Raw genomic sequence first — 17625 nt, 5'->3', positions numbered from 1 at the left:
TATGTTATCTTATGAACTATGTGAATATGTGAATTGAGATGAGATGTTATAACATGTGATATGTGGTTATGATAACTGCTGTGAAAGTGCAAATGTGTACATGTTATGTATATGTTAAATGTTAGTGATAGTCTTTTGCTAAAGATGCATATATGCAGTGATAGTGCATGGATAACCGATAAGTAATATGTGTTTGATTTTAAATATTTTGGCCTTGTGATCTTTAAACTGTTGGATATAGTTCACATGCCATAAGATTGTGAATACTCACCTATATGTACAGTGATTTTGGGCGTTGAGGCCTTGAGACATGTTGGAGGGATAAAGGAATGTGAGCTAAGCTCCATTCAACGGGAAATGTGAGGGTAAATAAGGAGAATGTTAGCTTTATGCTTCACTTTTGGGACATGTTTGACTTTATGAGTCTATGCGGTGTGTTGGAGATCTGTGTATCCGATGAGTGATGATAAGCTCACTTTTATGTTTCATAGCTCAAGTGCCAAATTATCTTAAATTATGAATATGTGTGTACTATGATATGTGTTTACATTTTGACCATTATGTAATTTATCTATAAACATGTTTTTGAGTATTGTGATATATGCTTGAACGTTATGTGGTAATATGAGTATTGTAATATATGCTTAAATGCTATGTGATTATATGTGTAATGTGATACATGCTTAAAAGTGAATATGATTACCATGTAAATGAACTAGTAAATAATGCATGAGTAAGTACAATATGACACTAGAGTTGGAACTATTGAGGTTGTGCTATATGGTTGTTTCGTTAATGCTTGATGAATTGTTTGCACGTTAGTTGCTCTAGGCATTCACTGAGCTTGTTAAGCTCACCCACTCCTTTTAAACCCTTGCAGAGTAGTTAAGTTCTGGTGTGAGCGGTATGGTTTCAAGGGGTGATCCAAGCAAGACGTTAGCTTTACTCCGTAGGTGTTATTAATTCATTTATGTTTTGGGGAAATAAAGGCAATGTGGTAGAATTGTTGCATGAATTTTGCCTTAATAATTTGGATGTTTCCATAGTTTTATTTGTTCTCAAGATTTAAATGATTGGTTCGTGATATGTTGACTATTGCTCTGACTTATTCTCGATGCTTGAAACTATGATTATAGTCGTTTGACATTTATTTGATATGGTAAAAGGTGCATGTTGAGTAGATTCTTTTTGGAATGGTTTATATGCTTAAATATGCTAAATTGTTACTGTCTGGAGCAGAGGTATTGATATTCGTGTTTTAAAAATGATATCTCTTTGCAGGAAGTTAGTTTTGCTAGTTGGTATCGATATTTTTCCACGAGTATTGATACTCGGGGTAAATTTATCGATACTTTTTCAATGGTATCGATATTTTCTGAAAGTTAGGATTTTAAGATGAGAAACAGTAAGCTAAATTGGTATCAATTTTCTAAGCAGTATTGATACCACTTGAGAGAATTATCAATACCACTCTACTAGTGTCGATACCTATGTAACAATTTTGAGAAATTTTGCTAAGTGGTTCTAATGCATGTTTAATTATTATAAGTTTATTTAAAGTATGTTTGGCATGTTTTAATGATGGTTGATATATGTTTGAAAAACTATAAGATCACTGATAAAGTGGATGATTTCTTAAAAATGTGACAATTTACTGTGAATATGACATGAGACGGTGGTGTGGCATCCTGATATTTAGGCTTGACGACCAGGATGGGTATAAGGTGTTACAATATCTACTTAGAAACTGGTTAAAAAGGGTTGTGAAGCATATTTGGCTTACATTCTTGATACTCGAATGCCCAAATTAAAGATAGATCAGGTACCAAGTGTTAGAGAATTTGCTGATGTGTTTCCTGTGGAATTACCTAGATTACGACCAGATTGTGAACTTGATTTTTCCATTGAGTTACTGCCTAGAACTACTCTGATCACAGTTTCCCCATACCGAATTGCTTTGACTGAATTGAAAGAGTTAAAAGCTCAGTTGCGAGAGTTGGTTGACAGAGATTTCATTCGATCGAGTGTGTCACGTTGGGGTGCACTAGTTCTTTTTGTGAAACCTATCACGCTGAAAAAGGCATTCTTCGCATCATTTTCGGACATATGCGGAACTGGAATACTAAGACTTGCTCCCGGCTCAGAAGCCGATACGTTACTATCTACTTCATCGTTGGCGGTTAGGTTAGACTTTACTGACATCCTCAAATCTATAAGAAAAAATGGTTTGATCAGATCATCCAAAATCATACTATCACAAGTTAAAGTGGCATATATTTTCTAGACTTGATACAAGGTACGTTCAGTCATAAACACAACTAAACCATAGCTCTGATAAAAAAAAATTTAACACTCCGTACTCGGTCTGGTCACTGGACCCATGTTATGGAATGTTGCAGTGAAAATGTAAGAACAATCACATGCACAGTTAAAACATAATGAGCCAATGATATTCACCAATTTCGGTTTCGCTAAATGATTATCCTTTGGAAACATTTTAACTCAAATTCATGCAGTTTCGGTAAAATTCTTGTCGAAAAATATATAATTATTATAAAATAATTATATTGTACTTAAATTATTAACATGTTGAATTTTAATTAATTTTATATCAAATTTTGATAAATTTTGATTATTTTGGTTAATTAATTTTGAATTTTAATTACTTTTGATTAATTAATTTTATATCACATTTTAATTAATTCGGCTCGACAGACACTGCTAGAAGCGCAAAATCGAGAAGAAATTTTGAAGCATCAAGGTGAATTAATTTTTAAACCTAAGACGGTCCAAATTAGGTGTATTAATTCTTAATATAATTAATTTTAATTTTAATCCAATTTAATTTGGGTTAAATAAATTATTATTAATTAATTATGAAAAGTGGCCCAGTTGAGCTGAACCGAGAAAACCAATCCAACTGAGCACTAGGTAGCTCAAAACCATCCTACATGCTGACCCAATCAGCTTGTTTGGCTGATTATTTGGCTTGCAAAATAGGCCCTGAAGACTCTTTCAAATTGCATTCAAACCTCACCACTATTTATGTGTTTCTAGATTTGCCCCTACCTTAAAATAGCAAGTTTGAAACCTTCAAACTTGCCACATGTGTGGTCAGACATGGGAGGACTCTATGGCTGTTGATTTTTGTTAATTTTAGTAGCCTTCTCAACCTATAAATACCCCATTGGCTACTCACTTCAAACACATTTGAAACCCATTCATTTCTTCACTTCTCTCCTACTTTTCTCTTTTCATTTCCTTCCATTGTTCTTCATTCCCTTACCGATTTCACCTCTTGAAAAAGAGTCATTCATCAACCATTTGGAGCAGCATTCAAGTGTTCGTGGAAGCCTCAGTTCAACAAGAATAAACAAAGAAGGAGGAGCGGAGCAAACTAGTCAAGCCTCGGAGAAACACAAGATTTGATTCTTGTTCCCTATCCTTTTCATTTTGTTGTTGTTATAATGAACATGTCTATGAATATTTTTGATGTTGATATGTTTAATTTAATTAATATGGCTTAAATCTAATTCCTGTTAGGTTGATTGCATTTCGTCTACTTGAGTTATTAAAATTGTGTTTGTGTTGTTATAGGCCTCGGTAAGATGTTTGATTAAGCAAAACCATGACTAAGTTATTCTTGCATTACAATTGTAAGGTAACTAATGAATTAATTATTTAAACGGATTGAAATTGTAATTAATTGACACAATACTTAATCAGTGCATGTTTAATCATCTAAGGTAGATGAGGGTTAAATTAGCAACAGCATCTAACAATACGTTAGCCTTGCATAACTTGCAAGATTATTGTGATTAAACTATTTCAAGGTAGAAATACATTGTTACCTCACGTAATCTTTGATGTGCTTATGAGATTGAATTAATTGTTTGAATTGGCATAGAGATATGTAAAAAAGATTATTTTAATTTCATAAGTATGTATGTGCATAAACACATTTTCTTATTAAAATTTGCTTAATCAGTTGAATTGAAGTAGATATATAGTCAAGAGATAAATGGATTTTGGTAGGTGAGTATGTTCATAAGTTAGCAAATGACCGAGTTGCCGTGAATTTATTCGTAACAACATAAACATGAGTTTAATAATTCTAAGTTAAGAAATGTAATTAATCTAACAAAATTATGTCATCTTGATTAAAATCATCTTTTGAAATCGTGCATTGGAACTTTTATTTTATTTTTATTTTTTTTACTTTGTTAAAATCCTAGTTTTTAATTACCTTTTCAAATCAAAATATTTTTCTTAACCAAAGTGTTTTTAAAAATGCATTCATAAATAATTCTTTTCACAGTCTCTGTGGGTACGATAACTCAACATTTGCTTGTCACTTTATTACTTGTTGCGATTTTGTACACTTGCACATTTTTTTCGTTCTAAGTTTTTGGCGTCGTTGCTGGGGACTATTTTAAAAAGTCATTATTTGTGAGTTTGTTAATTTTGCCTTTTGGTTTATTTTTCTGTTCAATTTTAACTTAATTTATTTTTCTGTGTTTATTTCAGGTGTTTATGAGTATTGACCGAATTATCGAAGAAGACAAGCAAGTTAAAAAATGACCGAAGAGATGAACCTCGAAAATTCGAATCAAGGAAATGAAGTAAACCCTACTCAAAATCCTATCCTTATCACTGATAATAGGGATAGATCTTTAAGACATTATGCTGTGCCAGTATTGCATGATCTTAATCTGGTATTAGGAGACCCAAAATTGAGGCACAATAGTTTGACCTGAAGCCAGTCATGTTCCAGATGCTTCAGACAGTGGTCCAATTCAGTGGAATGTCTATTGAAGATCATCACCTGCACTTAAGACTGTTCATGGAGGTGAGTGATCCTTTCAAGTTAGCTGGAGTACCTAAAGATGGACTACGATTGAATTTGTTCCTATATTTGCTAAGGGAAAAAGCTCGAGCCTAGTTGAACTCATTTCCACCAAATTCAATTTCCACATGGTAAGAGTTAGCAGAAAGATTCCTCATGAAGTATTTACTGCCTAGCAAGAATAGTAAGTTCAGGAATAAGATCACTGCTTTCCAACAAATGGATGATGAGTCCTTGTATGAGGCATGGGAATGGTACAAAGAATTATTACGGAAGTGCCCTCATCATGGAATCCCACATTGCATCCAACTTAAGACAATTTATAATGGTCTCAATGCCAATACGAGGATGGTAGTGGACACTTTGCTAATGGTGCTCTCCTTTCTAAGTCTTATAATGAGGCTTATAAAATTATTAAGAGGATTGCCAGCAATAATTATCAATGGCCAACCAATCGAGCAACGTTAGGAAGATGAGTCGTTGGAGTACATGAAGTGGACGCTCTCACTTCACTTGCATCTTAAGTATCCTCAATAGCCTCAATGCTTAAAAATTTTACCACTAATGGGTTTAATATTTTTACAGTTCAGCCACCAAACCAATTTGAAAATATAGCCTGTGTCTATTGTGGGGAAGGACATCTGTTCGAAGAATGTCCATCGAACCTAGAATCCGTGTATTACATGGGTAACCAAAACCAAAATCGAGGAAGGCAAGGACTACAATCCAATTCTTATAATCTATCGTGGCGAAACCACCCTAATTTCTCTTGAAGTAACCAAGAGGTTGGACCGAGTAACACATATGCCTAACCTAGACTGACCTAGCCACCTATTCTTACCCAACAAGTTCAGAAATAACCTCAAGCTGAACCATCAAATGGCTTAGAAAACTTGTTGAAGGCATACATAGCCAAGAATGATGCCTTAATCCAAATCCAAGCAGCTACATTGAAAACCTGGAAAACCAAATAGGCCAGGTTGCAACTGAACTCAGAAATCGACCAGGTACTTTGCCTAGTGATATGGAGAATATGAGAAACCCTAGGAAGGAGCATTGTAAAGCGTTGACATTGAGGAGCGAAAAGACATTAGAGCCTAACACCATCGATGTTGAAGAAGAGCTAGCTGATGCTGAAGACTCGGAGAAAGTTCAATCGAGTGTTGAAATTTTAGTTTCACCGGAACCTGAATTTGTAAAATCTAATAAGGTAACTTCTGAACCAGTTAATTTTGATAAACTAACAACTTCATTAGATGTAGAATTGCCACAGAAGACGAATCAACTAGTTCTAGTAAAGAAGTCTCCACCACCCTACCCTCAAAGACTTCAGAAGCAGAAGCAAGAAGTTCAATTCAAGAAGTTCTTAGACGTACTCAAGCAACTTCATATCAACATTCCGTTGGTTAAAACACTTGAAAAAATGTCGAACTATGTCAAATTCATGAAGGATATCCTGATAAAAAAATGAAGACTTGGAGAATTTGTGATGGTAGCCTTAACAAAGGAATGCGGTGCACATCTTCAAGACAAACTACCCCTAAAGTTGAAGGATCCTGGATGTTTTACCATACCTTGCAACATTGGAGCAACATATTGTGGTAAGACACTATGTGATTTGGGTGCAAGTATCAACTTTATGCCCATGTCAATATTTAAGAAGATGGGGATAGGTGAACTTAGACCCACTATGGTTACACTTCAGTTAGCAGATCGATCTTTAGCACGTCCAAAAGGAAAAATTAAGGATGTATTGGTACGTGTAGACAAATTTATTTTTCTTCCTGACTTTGTTATTCTGGACTTTGAAGTAGAGAAAGAAGTGCCAATCATCCTAGGAAGGCATTTCCTAGCAACTGGAAGGACCCTTACTGATGTGTAGAAGGGCGAGCTTACTATGCGTCTCCAGGATGATCAGGTAACATTTAATTTTTTTAAGTCTATGCGATTTCCTAACATAATTGATGATCATTCTGCAATGTCCGATTTAAAGGAATTAATCATGGAAAAGGAAATCAACTATGTTGAGGACCCATTGGAACAAATTTTGACATCAGGCCCTCTAAATGATGAAGAGGAGGATGAATACTTAGCTTTGCTAGAAGTTCATCAAAGGGGATTTAATCTGCAATCCTGTTTTGAATCTTTGGAGTTAGAGAATAGGGATTATGCCCAACCAAAAGCGTCAATCAAGGAGCCACCTAAATTATAATTGAAGGTACTTCTCTTACATTTAAAATATGTTTATTTAGGTAACGCTTCTACATTGCCTGTGATTGTTTCAGCAGAATTAACTGTTGAGCAAGAAGGGAAGCTCATCCTAGTATTGAAGCAATTAAATAAGGCTATTAGATGGAACATAACTGATATTCATGGCATTAGTTCGTCTATATGCATGCACAAGATCATCTTGGAAGATGGTGAAAAAGGGATGATTGATGGACAACGAAGACTGAACCCCATCATGAAGGACATGGTAAAGAAAGAAATCATCAAGTGGTTAGATGCGGGTATAATTTACCCCATCTCAGACAGTTCATGGGTAAGTCTGGTCTAGTGCGTGCTAAAGAAAGGAGGTATTACGGTTAGTGAAAATGAGAATAACGAGTTGATACCGACTAGAACAGTTATAAGATGGAGAATTTGCATCGATTATCAGAAGCTAAACAAAACGACTAGGAAAGATCACTTTCTTTTGTCGTTTTTGGACCAGATGCTGGATAGACTTGCAGTGCAACACTATTACCGTTTTCTTGATGGATAGTCGGGGTATAATCAGATTACAGTAGCACCAGAATATCAACACAAGACAACATTCACCTGCCCATACGATATATTTGCATTTAGATGTATGCCATTTGATTTATGTAATGCACCTGCTACATTTCAAAGATGTATGATGTATATTTTTAGTGATATGGTTGAGAAATACTTGGAAGTTTTTATGGATGATATTTCAGTATTCGGAGATACATATGATGATTGCCTCCCAATCTAGCCAAGGTACTAAGGTGATGCGAAGAAACAAACCTCGTACTCAACTAGGAAAAGTGCCATTTCATGGTACGAGAAGATATTGTTCTAGGGCATCGGATAACGTGACATGGAATCGAGGAGATAAAGCAAAGGTAGACGTTATTGAGAAACTCCCACCTCCAACATCTATAAAGAGTGTTAGGAGCTTTTTGGGCCACACCAATTTCTATCGAAGGTTTATCAATGACTTCTCCAAAATTGCTAAACCCTTATGCAAATTATTGAAGACGACGTTCAAATTTGATGAGGACTATTTAAGAGCTTTCAATGATTTAAAGAGTCGGTTAGTTTCAGCACCCATAATCATCACACCAGACTGGGATTTGCCATTTGAATTGATGTGTGATGCAAGTGACATTGCGATAGGAGTTGTCATAGGCCAGCGAAGGATCAAAGTTTTTCATCCCATCTACTACACAAGTCAGACTCTAACAAGAGCTCAACTGAATTACACGGTAACATAGAAAGAGTTACTTGCTATTGTGTTTGCTTTTGAGAAGTTTCGATCCTATCTTGTAAGTACCAAAGTGACTGTCTCTATGGACCATTCGACAATTAAGTATTTACTTGCCAAGAAAGATGCTAACCCGAGACTAATCTGATACTTCTAATTTAAGAGTTCGATCTAGAAATTCAAGTTCGAAAGGGAGTAGAAAACCAAGTAGCAGACCACTTGTCCAGATTGGAGCCACAAGAAAGGAATTCTCCACTTATACCCATTCAGGAGACATTTCGAGATGAACACATACTGAAGGTAAATGATGTCCATAATACCCCTTGGTTTGCTGATATTGCTAACTATTTAGCTTGTGGTTTGATGCCGATTGATAAGATGTATCATCAAAAGAAAAAGTTTCTTCACGATTTGAAGTACTATTTCTGGGAAGAACCATACTTGTTCAAAAAATGTGCAGATCAAATGATCAGGAGATGCATGGCAGAAGATGAAGTACATAAGATTCTATATCATTTCCACTCAACTCTGAGTGGGGGACACTTCGGAGGTAGACGTACTGCAGCCAAAGTAATGCAAACCAGATTCTTTTGGCCAACACTATTCAAAGACGCGTATGCTTTCATAAAGAGTTGTGATCGATGTCAAAGGGTTGGAAATGTCACCAATAGAAATTAGATGCCTTAGACAAACATCATTGAGGTAGAGTTATTTGATGTTTGGGGTATTGACTTTCTCGGTCCTTTCCCTCCGTCTTTTGGTCACAAGTACATATTGGTAGTAATAGATTACATGTCTAAGTGGGTTGAGGCCAAGGCATATCCGACGAACGATGCTAAGGTTGTGATGAAGTTTTTCTAGAAGCATGTGTTCACCAGGTTTGGAACCCCAAGAGCTATCATCAGTGATGAAGGGTACTATTTTGTGAACAAGTGGTTGAAATGGTTACTCGAAAAACATGGAGTGAAGCACAAGGTTGCCACAGCTTACCATCTGCAGACGAATGGGCAAGCGGAATTGGCAAACAAAGAGATCGAAGGCATACTCGAGAATGTAGTTTGCCCGAACTGACGATATTGGTCCAAAAGACTGGGTCATTCTTTATGGGCCTACAGGACAGCACACAAGACACCTTTAGGGATGTCACCCTATCAGCATGTTTGGTTGGCTGTAATGGCTATTCCGTGGGCCCTACCTATTCATCTGTTTGGTTGGGTGTAATGCCCTATTACGGGTTTATTACATTACGTGTGTATTCCTACTGAATGACCAATTTCTATTCCCTTTTGGAACCTCAGTTTAGCTCCGTTTAACCCACCCGATTGTGATTTGCCCTGTTTTACCCTCCCAACCCCCGAAAGCCACCTCCACCCTCTCCCTCCCAACATCAAACAGAAGCTCCCGATTTCTATTCCTGTTTCACTTTCATTTGATTGTTTATTTTTAGAACTCTCATGTGACCATGAATTACGAAAAAAGTGGTCAGTTTGGCATTGATTTGTTCATTTTCAAAGATGAGAAGCCATTTGAATTTAAGGGATGTGAAGGCGGAAGAAGTGCCAGAGGCTACTTTGGATGCCGTTGCTGAAACTCTCCGAACTTCCTCTTCCCTCAGGGTTTTTGAAGATGGTAAGTTTTATCAAAATCGAAAATGAAGATAAAAAAAGGAGAATTTCTTCACTTTTTCTCATAAGCTAAGCCAAACAAAGATTTTTTTCCACATAATTTTAAATGCAGGTTTCGATCTTTTAGGGAAGAAAGTTGGTAGAAGCACCGCACTATTAGAGCCTGAAGAATTGTTAGAGCAATTAGACAGTAGAACAATTGCTGCATTACCATTTGAGTTTAATGTCAAGATGGAAGATGTAGAAGCATTTTTTGGTCAATATGCTAAGGTATTTGCTCAATGGTTGTTTTCTTATATATTGTTATTTTACTCATTTGATAACTAGTTATGTGTTTTAAGGGTTATAAATATGTTTGCGGTTCAATGTAAACTGATTGCCTTCTTACTTTTCTTGTAGGTAAATAGTGTGAGGTTACCTCGTCATGTAGCAAACAAAAAGTATTTTTGTGGCACTGCTTTGATTGAATTCTCAACTGAGGAAGATGCACAAAAGGTTTTGGAGCAAAGCTTGGTTTATGCAGGCGCTGAATTGGAACTGAAACCTAAGTAAGTATTACTCGCCACCGTGTATTCTGTTGCAATTTGTTTTGGTAATTGTGTTATACTGTGAAATGGATAGAAAGCACTGTTGACTTTTAATGTAGGGTTGTTGCTCTTACAATTGTATGTTCTGATGTGATTGTTCGTACAATGTTCTTTTCAGGAAGGATTTTGATACTATAAGAGAAGAAGAAGCAGAAGAATATGAGGATAATCATCTAGTCACAGGTTCGAATGGAGATAACCGTTTGAATGCAGAGGATAAGTAAGTAATTAATCACAATCTTTAACTGGCATTAGTTTTTTTATTTCCATAATGTTTGTAATTAAAGTCCATGTAATGGTTTGTCACAGATACCCCAAGGGCTTGGTTGTTGCATTTGCATTGAAGAACATTTCAGGTGGGGACTCTGCAGAGAAAAATGGTTCTGATGAACCTGCAAAGGATGGTGCTACTGAGAAGAATGAAGAGAAGACTACAACAAATGACGAAGATAAAAAAGATAAGGTTGATGATAAACAACCTGTGTCGGGTGACGAAACGGAGAACAAAAGTCCCGTCCAGAAGGATGAGGGAACAGAACATAAAAACACATCTGTTTTCAAAGACGATATTAATGTTGTTTTACGGGAAGATTTGAAGGAGGCCTTCCAAAAATTTGGCACTGTGAAGGTAGATATCTCTCTTTTTTCTTAAATATTTGACATTGTACTAGGCAGTTGTATCTTAACGTTCTTACTCATGACATATATTCTTTACATGTGAAGTATATTGACTTCAAATCTGGTGAGGAAAAGGGTTACATTCGGTTTGATGAACCTGAAGCAGCCCAGAAGGCTCGTGTTGCTGCACTTCTGGCTAATGAAGTGGTCTGGTTGTCAAAAATTTCATTGCCACTTTAGAACCAGTTACTGGTGAGGAAAGAAAAAAATTTTCCATTCGATTTAATTTACCATTTTTATTGCATGTTGATCCCAATATTGACTAACATTCATCTTGGATATAAGGAATAATATGTAATACAAGAGGAACTAATGACTTTAGGTCAATGATATGAATCTGATATATTAGATGAGCAACTGATAAAGTGCTGGTTAATATTTTTAGGTGATGCCGAGAGAGAATATTGGAGTTTACTTCGCTGTAACCAAGAAAAGCACCGTGGAAACAAGCGCTTCCAAGGAAGGTCAGTGCCAATAAACGTATTCTACAGCTTTTGTTATTTAGTTTGGATAAGCAAGTCCCGTTTCAATGTTGTTCTTTCTTCTGTTTAAATTCAACTGTTACTCCTTTTATTAGGGGAGGAAAGCACTTCAGATGCCGAAAGCGTGGCCGGGGAAGAGAAAACTATTCACCAAACAAAGCTAGAAGAAGTTGAGGGACATGAAAGTGATCCATCTATGCACGTTAGATGGATTTATGGGGAGAGCGGCCACACAATAAGCCATGGGTGCTTGTTTATTTCCTAGTTTATGCCTTTTTCTTAGTTTAGATCGCTAGCCATATGATTTTAACAGTCCTATTTTCATTCCCTTCAAAATTTTAATATACGAGTTCGCAGTCTCTTTCACAACCATTGATCGTTTGACCGTAAATTTTAGAACAAAGGTAAGTTTCATTTGGAATATTTTTACTATATTTATTTATTTACTGACTAGTAAAAGAAATTAAGTCAAGAATAATTAGTTAATATAATATTATTTTATTTTTAAAATTATCCTACTTTTAAACGAACTTATTCTGTGTCAGAAAAAAAAAAGGAAATATGGAAAATAATTGCTTTTGGGGACATTAATTTAATGAAAAGGAAAAATAAACTTTAAATTTAAATAATTATTTTAAATTATATTTTATAGTATTATATATTATGATTTTAGTAAATTCATATATTTTATTAAATTATATATTTTTATTAAATTATATTTAATAATAATTATGTTAAAATATGATTAAATTATTTATTATTTATATTAATAATCTTATTAAAATTTAATAACAATAACAATAATTATCTACCTAAAAAAATTCTGCTAAGGGTATTCTAGTTATTTTAGTTTTTTTCCTTATGCTATTACACCGCTATTCCATTCAACCAAATAGAAGAATACCATTACGCCTCTATTCCATTCCATTCAACCAAACAAAAGAATTACCTATTACGCCTCTATTCCATTACGCATCTATTCCATTACACCTCTATTCCATTACAGCGAACCAAACGTGCCCTATAGGTTGGTCTTTGGGAAAGCTTGTCATCTGCCCTTGGAGTTAGAACACAAAGCTTACTGGGCTCTCCAACAACTCAACTTGGATCTTAAGCTTGCTAAAGAGAAACTGATGCTCCAACTCAATGAGTTAGAAGAGTTCCAAATGTTCTCATACGAGAATGCCAAATTACTCAAGGAAAGACTTAAGAGATGGCATGACAAGCACATTTAGGTTCGAGAATTTGAAGCAGGTAAGCAAGTCTTGTTATTCAATTCCAGATTAAGGTTCTTTCCAGGTAAGTTAAAATCACGTTGGTCCGGTTCATTTAGAATTCACCAATTTTACCCATATGGAGTTGTTGAACTTCAAAGTAATAGAGGTAATTTTCGAGTCAGTGTTTAATGCTTAAAACATTGCTGGGGAGATAAATTTGAATGGGATCAAATCTCGTTCATTTTATTAGATATTTAATTTTTCTTATTTTTCGTTTCAAATAAATGATTTAGGGTATATTTTTGGGATTATTATGTTTAAATAAATTTTGTCTAGGAGATTGGAACTTAAGCGAGACCGCTTGTGACCCCTCCAATCTTTTCTAGGAATTGATTTTAACATAATCTTTCGAGAAATTATTCCCTAAATTGCAAAATAAATATTTAGTGTTTCTAATAAAAGGGTCAATTTTGATCCAAGTTTTAATTGCAACTCAATTTCAATTTTGGTTGTTCTTTTTGTAAATATTAAAAGTTAGATGTCTCTTTTTGTAAATATTTTCAAAAGACATCTAGAATAAATGTTTTTAATTTAATTTAATAAATAAGATGATAATCATTAATATATAATTATATCTATTATAATATATATTAATTATTATCAACTTTGCATAGAATTAGGATTAGTTTAAATTTGATCATATTTTATTTAATAAGTATTTATTTTTAATAAAATAATAGCAAATAATAATTTAATATGCATTATATTAATTATTAATTGTTGTTAACTCTATGTAGAATTAGAACTTGGAATATCTTAATTATTATTTTGTTCTAAGAATTCTAATTAAACTCATACTCCTTTCACTATAAATTTCACCCACCTTTGTCATTTTTTTCACTCATCCCTCCATAAATCGTAGCATCCAAAACCCACCAAGTACCAAATCAACTAGTGCTGAACTCTCTAGCCGTAACACCGCCCAGCTCCGCACGTCACTTTCACGCATAGCAGCAGCCCCATTCGGCTAGTAGCCCACGCACACACAAGTACCTCACATCGCTAATGCCACTCGTGCCAGACCTACTCTCACGCACTCGCGCGTGGCGCCAACACACCAGCTTTGCTGTTTACCCGACAGTGCCGCCTACTGTTCGGACATCTGCTCACACCGCACCTTGCTACTCGCACCAACACCATTGCCTATCGCACTACACCATCAAGACACCTTACAACCATCCCTGAACCAACCCTTTTTGCTTTATATTTATTTTCTTTGAGTTCTTAAATTTTATAAAAAGGTGGTAAGACAATTTTTTCTCCTAAATTTTAATTTTATTTAATTATTTAATTTTTCAATTTATTGAATTATTAATATTTTATACTAATTAAAATTTTGAAAAAAATATTTGTTTCCATCTTATGTTCAGGTTAATCATGCCTCGCAAGAGAACTCGTGCCTCTGTCCAAATTGATGAATCACAAAACAAATTCCACTGTAAAAAGTCAAAGCGGGATATGAAAGCGTTTTCAAGAATCAACAGGTGCACCAAGAAAAAAAGGCTTTACGTTGAAATAAAACAACTATATTGATTTCATGGCGCGCATTCGAAAAATTGCTAAAGCTCTCAATTGGGAGTTATTTTGTGAGAAAAGACCTAGTGCAGATGAGGAGTTAGTTCGTGAATGTTACGTGAATTTGACCTCAAGCGAATTGACAGAAGTTTTTATTCGTGGAATCAAGGTACCAATAACCTCAAACACTATTAATGAATTCTTTGGATTACCTGATTTAGAAGACAACGAATATTCTTCCTTGATGAGTAACATTGAGTTTGAAAATCTGTAAGAAATTCTCGAGGAACTTACAGTTCTAGGTTCTAAGTGGACTGTGTCAAAGGAAGGAATTTACACTTGTCGCAGAGAATATTTGACACCACTAGCGAAGGTATGGTTCTATTTCATTCGATTCAGCCTTATGCCTTTTTCACATGGGACTACAATTTCATTAGAGTGAATGGTCTTATTATACTCGATTTTATCTAGAAAGACCATTGATGTGGGAAAAATCATCCTGAGAGAAATGTGGAATTATGCTGCTAGACATTCTAGCCTAGCTTACTTTCCCTTTACGATAACAAATTTGTGCTTGAAAACTAAAATTCTTGCAAACGTAAAGAATACAGGTTATACCCAGGGTACAATCACAGAATGGGACCTCTACAGCAATGAGTTGAAGAGAGCGGAGATCCTGAAGAAGAAGAAAAAAAAGAAGATCCCACAGAGATCAAACTAATGCAGTCAACTGAAATCCTTGATAAGGCAGAACCAATGGTACCAACAACCGAACCTGATGTCGCAACTTCAATGTTCAGGACTCAATCGCCTCGCTTAGATTTTCGAGATGAGCTGTCAAAGTTGATGGACATCATGCAAGAAATGCAGTGGCAGCAACAAGCTTACTGGAGATATTAAAAAATATGGGATGACTCAATGAATAACGCTTTTACGAAAATATACAATGACCCGTTTATTTTTATGTCTGAGTTTCTAGATTTCAAATTTGAACCATGGAGTCCACTATCGAAGAGGGAGAGAAGCGATTCATGCAAAAACAAAGACGATGGAGCAAAAGATGAGTCGAATTCGAATGGATCTGAAAATAAATAAAAATGGGGGATGTTGACTTTATTTTATTTCCGTTCTTAGGTTATTTAATAGGATTAGGTTTTATTAGGAATTTTTATTTTTCGCATAATAAAGCAAGAGGTGGAAATCATTAATAAAAATGAACAAGCTGCAAAGTACAAAGTGTGGCAATAGATATATACATATCTAGGATTGGATTTTTAGAGAGCTTGGTACATAAGCAATCAAATTGACTCACCTCCTCTTTTCTAGAATCCTACCTAGTGTATAATATCTATTCACTTTTAACAATGAGGACGTTTTTCATGTTAAGTAGGGGGACCGAAAAATTGAAATTATTTCCTCTCAGAATAAATTTTTCTTTTAATTATGATTAGGATATATTTTGTTCAAAAATTTGAAATTTTGTTAAGTATGCTAAACTTCAGTATAAATAAGTTTGATTATTTCAATAATTGTTATGGTAGCTTAATAATGACATAAATGTATTTTTAATAAAGAATGCAAATCATACCATAAAATTTTTAGTTCTTTAGGAAAGTTAGGGATGCATGAAAGTTTAAGTCTTTAGAATTGACTTAGTGGTTTCTTGAGGTGAAATCCTAAGAAGCATGGAATGTTGAAAATGATTTACGCAACTGTTGTTTGGACCGTTACAATACTTAGCCATCACTTTTCTCTTAATTATCTTTAAATTGTCCCAAACACTAAACTCAGTATTATTTAGAATGTTCTTTGAAAATAAGTTTGGGAGAGTTGAAAAGAAGTATCAAATACTCAAAAAATTGTAGTACATTCAATAAAATGCTCGTGAAAAAAAAGCATGTGAAAGCAAAGTTAGTTGGTGTATTGAAGGTAATTATTTCGAAGGTTCGATTGAAGCTGAGTCCAAGGTTTATAGCCTAAATTTATCTATCTTTCACGTACCCCTAGCCTAGCCACGTTACAACCTTTTTAAAGACCTATTGATTCAAGTTTCTATGATACCTACATTAGTGAAGAAAAATTGCTATGTTCAACATATAAAGACATAAGTTAAACTTAATGATTGCAACTTAATCTTGAATAAGGAAATAAAATCAAATTGGTAGGGATTTAACATGTCTTTATTAGAAAGCATTTAGTCTATGTTTGCTATCATAAGAATAATTGAGATTAATTTGAATGATATGTGCACTTAAGTAGCGTAAATCTCAAAATTTTTGTTCTTGAGCATAAGTATACCAAATTCATAATTTTGGAAAGAATGTTGTTCTGAAGGAAATTTTCAAAGATGTTTTCGAAAAAATTCTTTTCAATTTGTACATTACTTGGGACGAGCAATGAATTAAGTTTGGGGTGTGGAAACAGGAAAATGTACACATTTTTTCATGACCTTTTTAACTCAAATTCATGCAAAATATCCCTTGAAGACTCTTTCAAATTGCATTCAAACCCCTCCACTATTTATGCCTTTCTAGATTTTCCCCTTCCTTAAAATAGCAAGTTTGGAACCTTCAAACTTGCCAAATGTGTGGCCGGCCATGGGAGGACTCTATTGCTGCTATTTTTTCTAATTTTAGTAGCCTTCTCAACCTATAAATACCCCCTTGGCTCCTCACTTCAAACACATCTGAAACCCATTCATTTCTTTACATCTCTTCCACTTTTCTCTCTTCATTCCCTCCCATTGTTCTTCATTCCCTTGCCGATTTCACCTCTTGAAAAAGAGTCATTCATCCACCATTTGGAGCATCATTCAAGTGTTCATGGAAGCCTCGGTTCAATAATAAAAAGTGGAGAAGGAAGAGCGGAGCAAACTAGTCAAGCCTCGGAGAAATACCAGATTTGATTCTTGTTCCCTATCCTTTTAATTTTGTTGTTGTTATAATGAACATGTCTATGAATATTTGTGATGTTGATATGTTTAATTTAATTAATATGCCTTAAATTTAATTCATGTTAGGTTGTTTGCATTTCGTCTACTTTAGTTATTAAAATTGTGTGTGTGTTGTTATAGGCCTCGGTAAGATGTTTGATTAAGTAAAACCATGACTAAGTTATTCTTGCAT

At 34.7% G+C, this 17625-nt stretch overlaps 1 protein-coding gene and 1 non-coding gene across 2 annotated transcripts; one reads left to right on the top strand and one right to left on the bottom strand.

Annotated features, from left to right (window-relative positions):
• Positions 1 to 1798: 1798 nt before the first annotated feature.
• LOC107898436 (la protein 1-like) lies at positions 1799 to 12077 on the top strand. The gene is made up of 9 exons (XM_041091408.1): positions 1799 to 2184; positions 5792 to 6056; positions 9851 to 9965; positions 10074 to 10231; positions 10361 to 10509; positions 10667 to 10768; positions 10858 to 11418; positions 11612 to 11690; positions 11804 to 12077. The coding sequence occupies exons 1-7, from the start codon at positions 1799 to 1801 to the stop codon at positions 11198 to 11200; spliced, it is 1518 nt and encodes a 505-aa protein (XP_040947342.1). The 3' UTR covers positions 11201 to 11418; positions 11612 to 11690; positions 11804 to 12077.
• LOC121216564 (small nucleolar RNA R71) lies at positions 5033 to 5139 on the bottom strand. The gene has a single exon (XR_005912744.1). It is a non-coding gene; the product is annotated as a small nucleolar RNA R71 (small nucleolar RNA).
• Positions 12078 to 17625: the final 5548 nt, after the last annotated feature.

This window comes from Gossypium hirsutum, chromosome D04 (genome assembly GCF_007990345.1).
Source record: "Gossypium hirsutum isolate 1008001.06 chromosome D04, Gossypium_hirsutum_v2.1, whole genome shotgun sequence".
NCBI lineage: Eukaryota > Viridiplantae > Streptophyta > Magnoliopsida > Malvales > Malvaceae > Gossypium > Gossypium hirsutum.
This window is presented reverse-complemented; position numbering and strand designations above follow the sequence as displayed.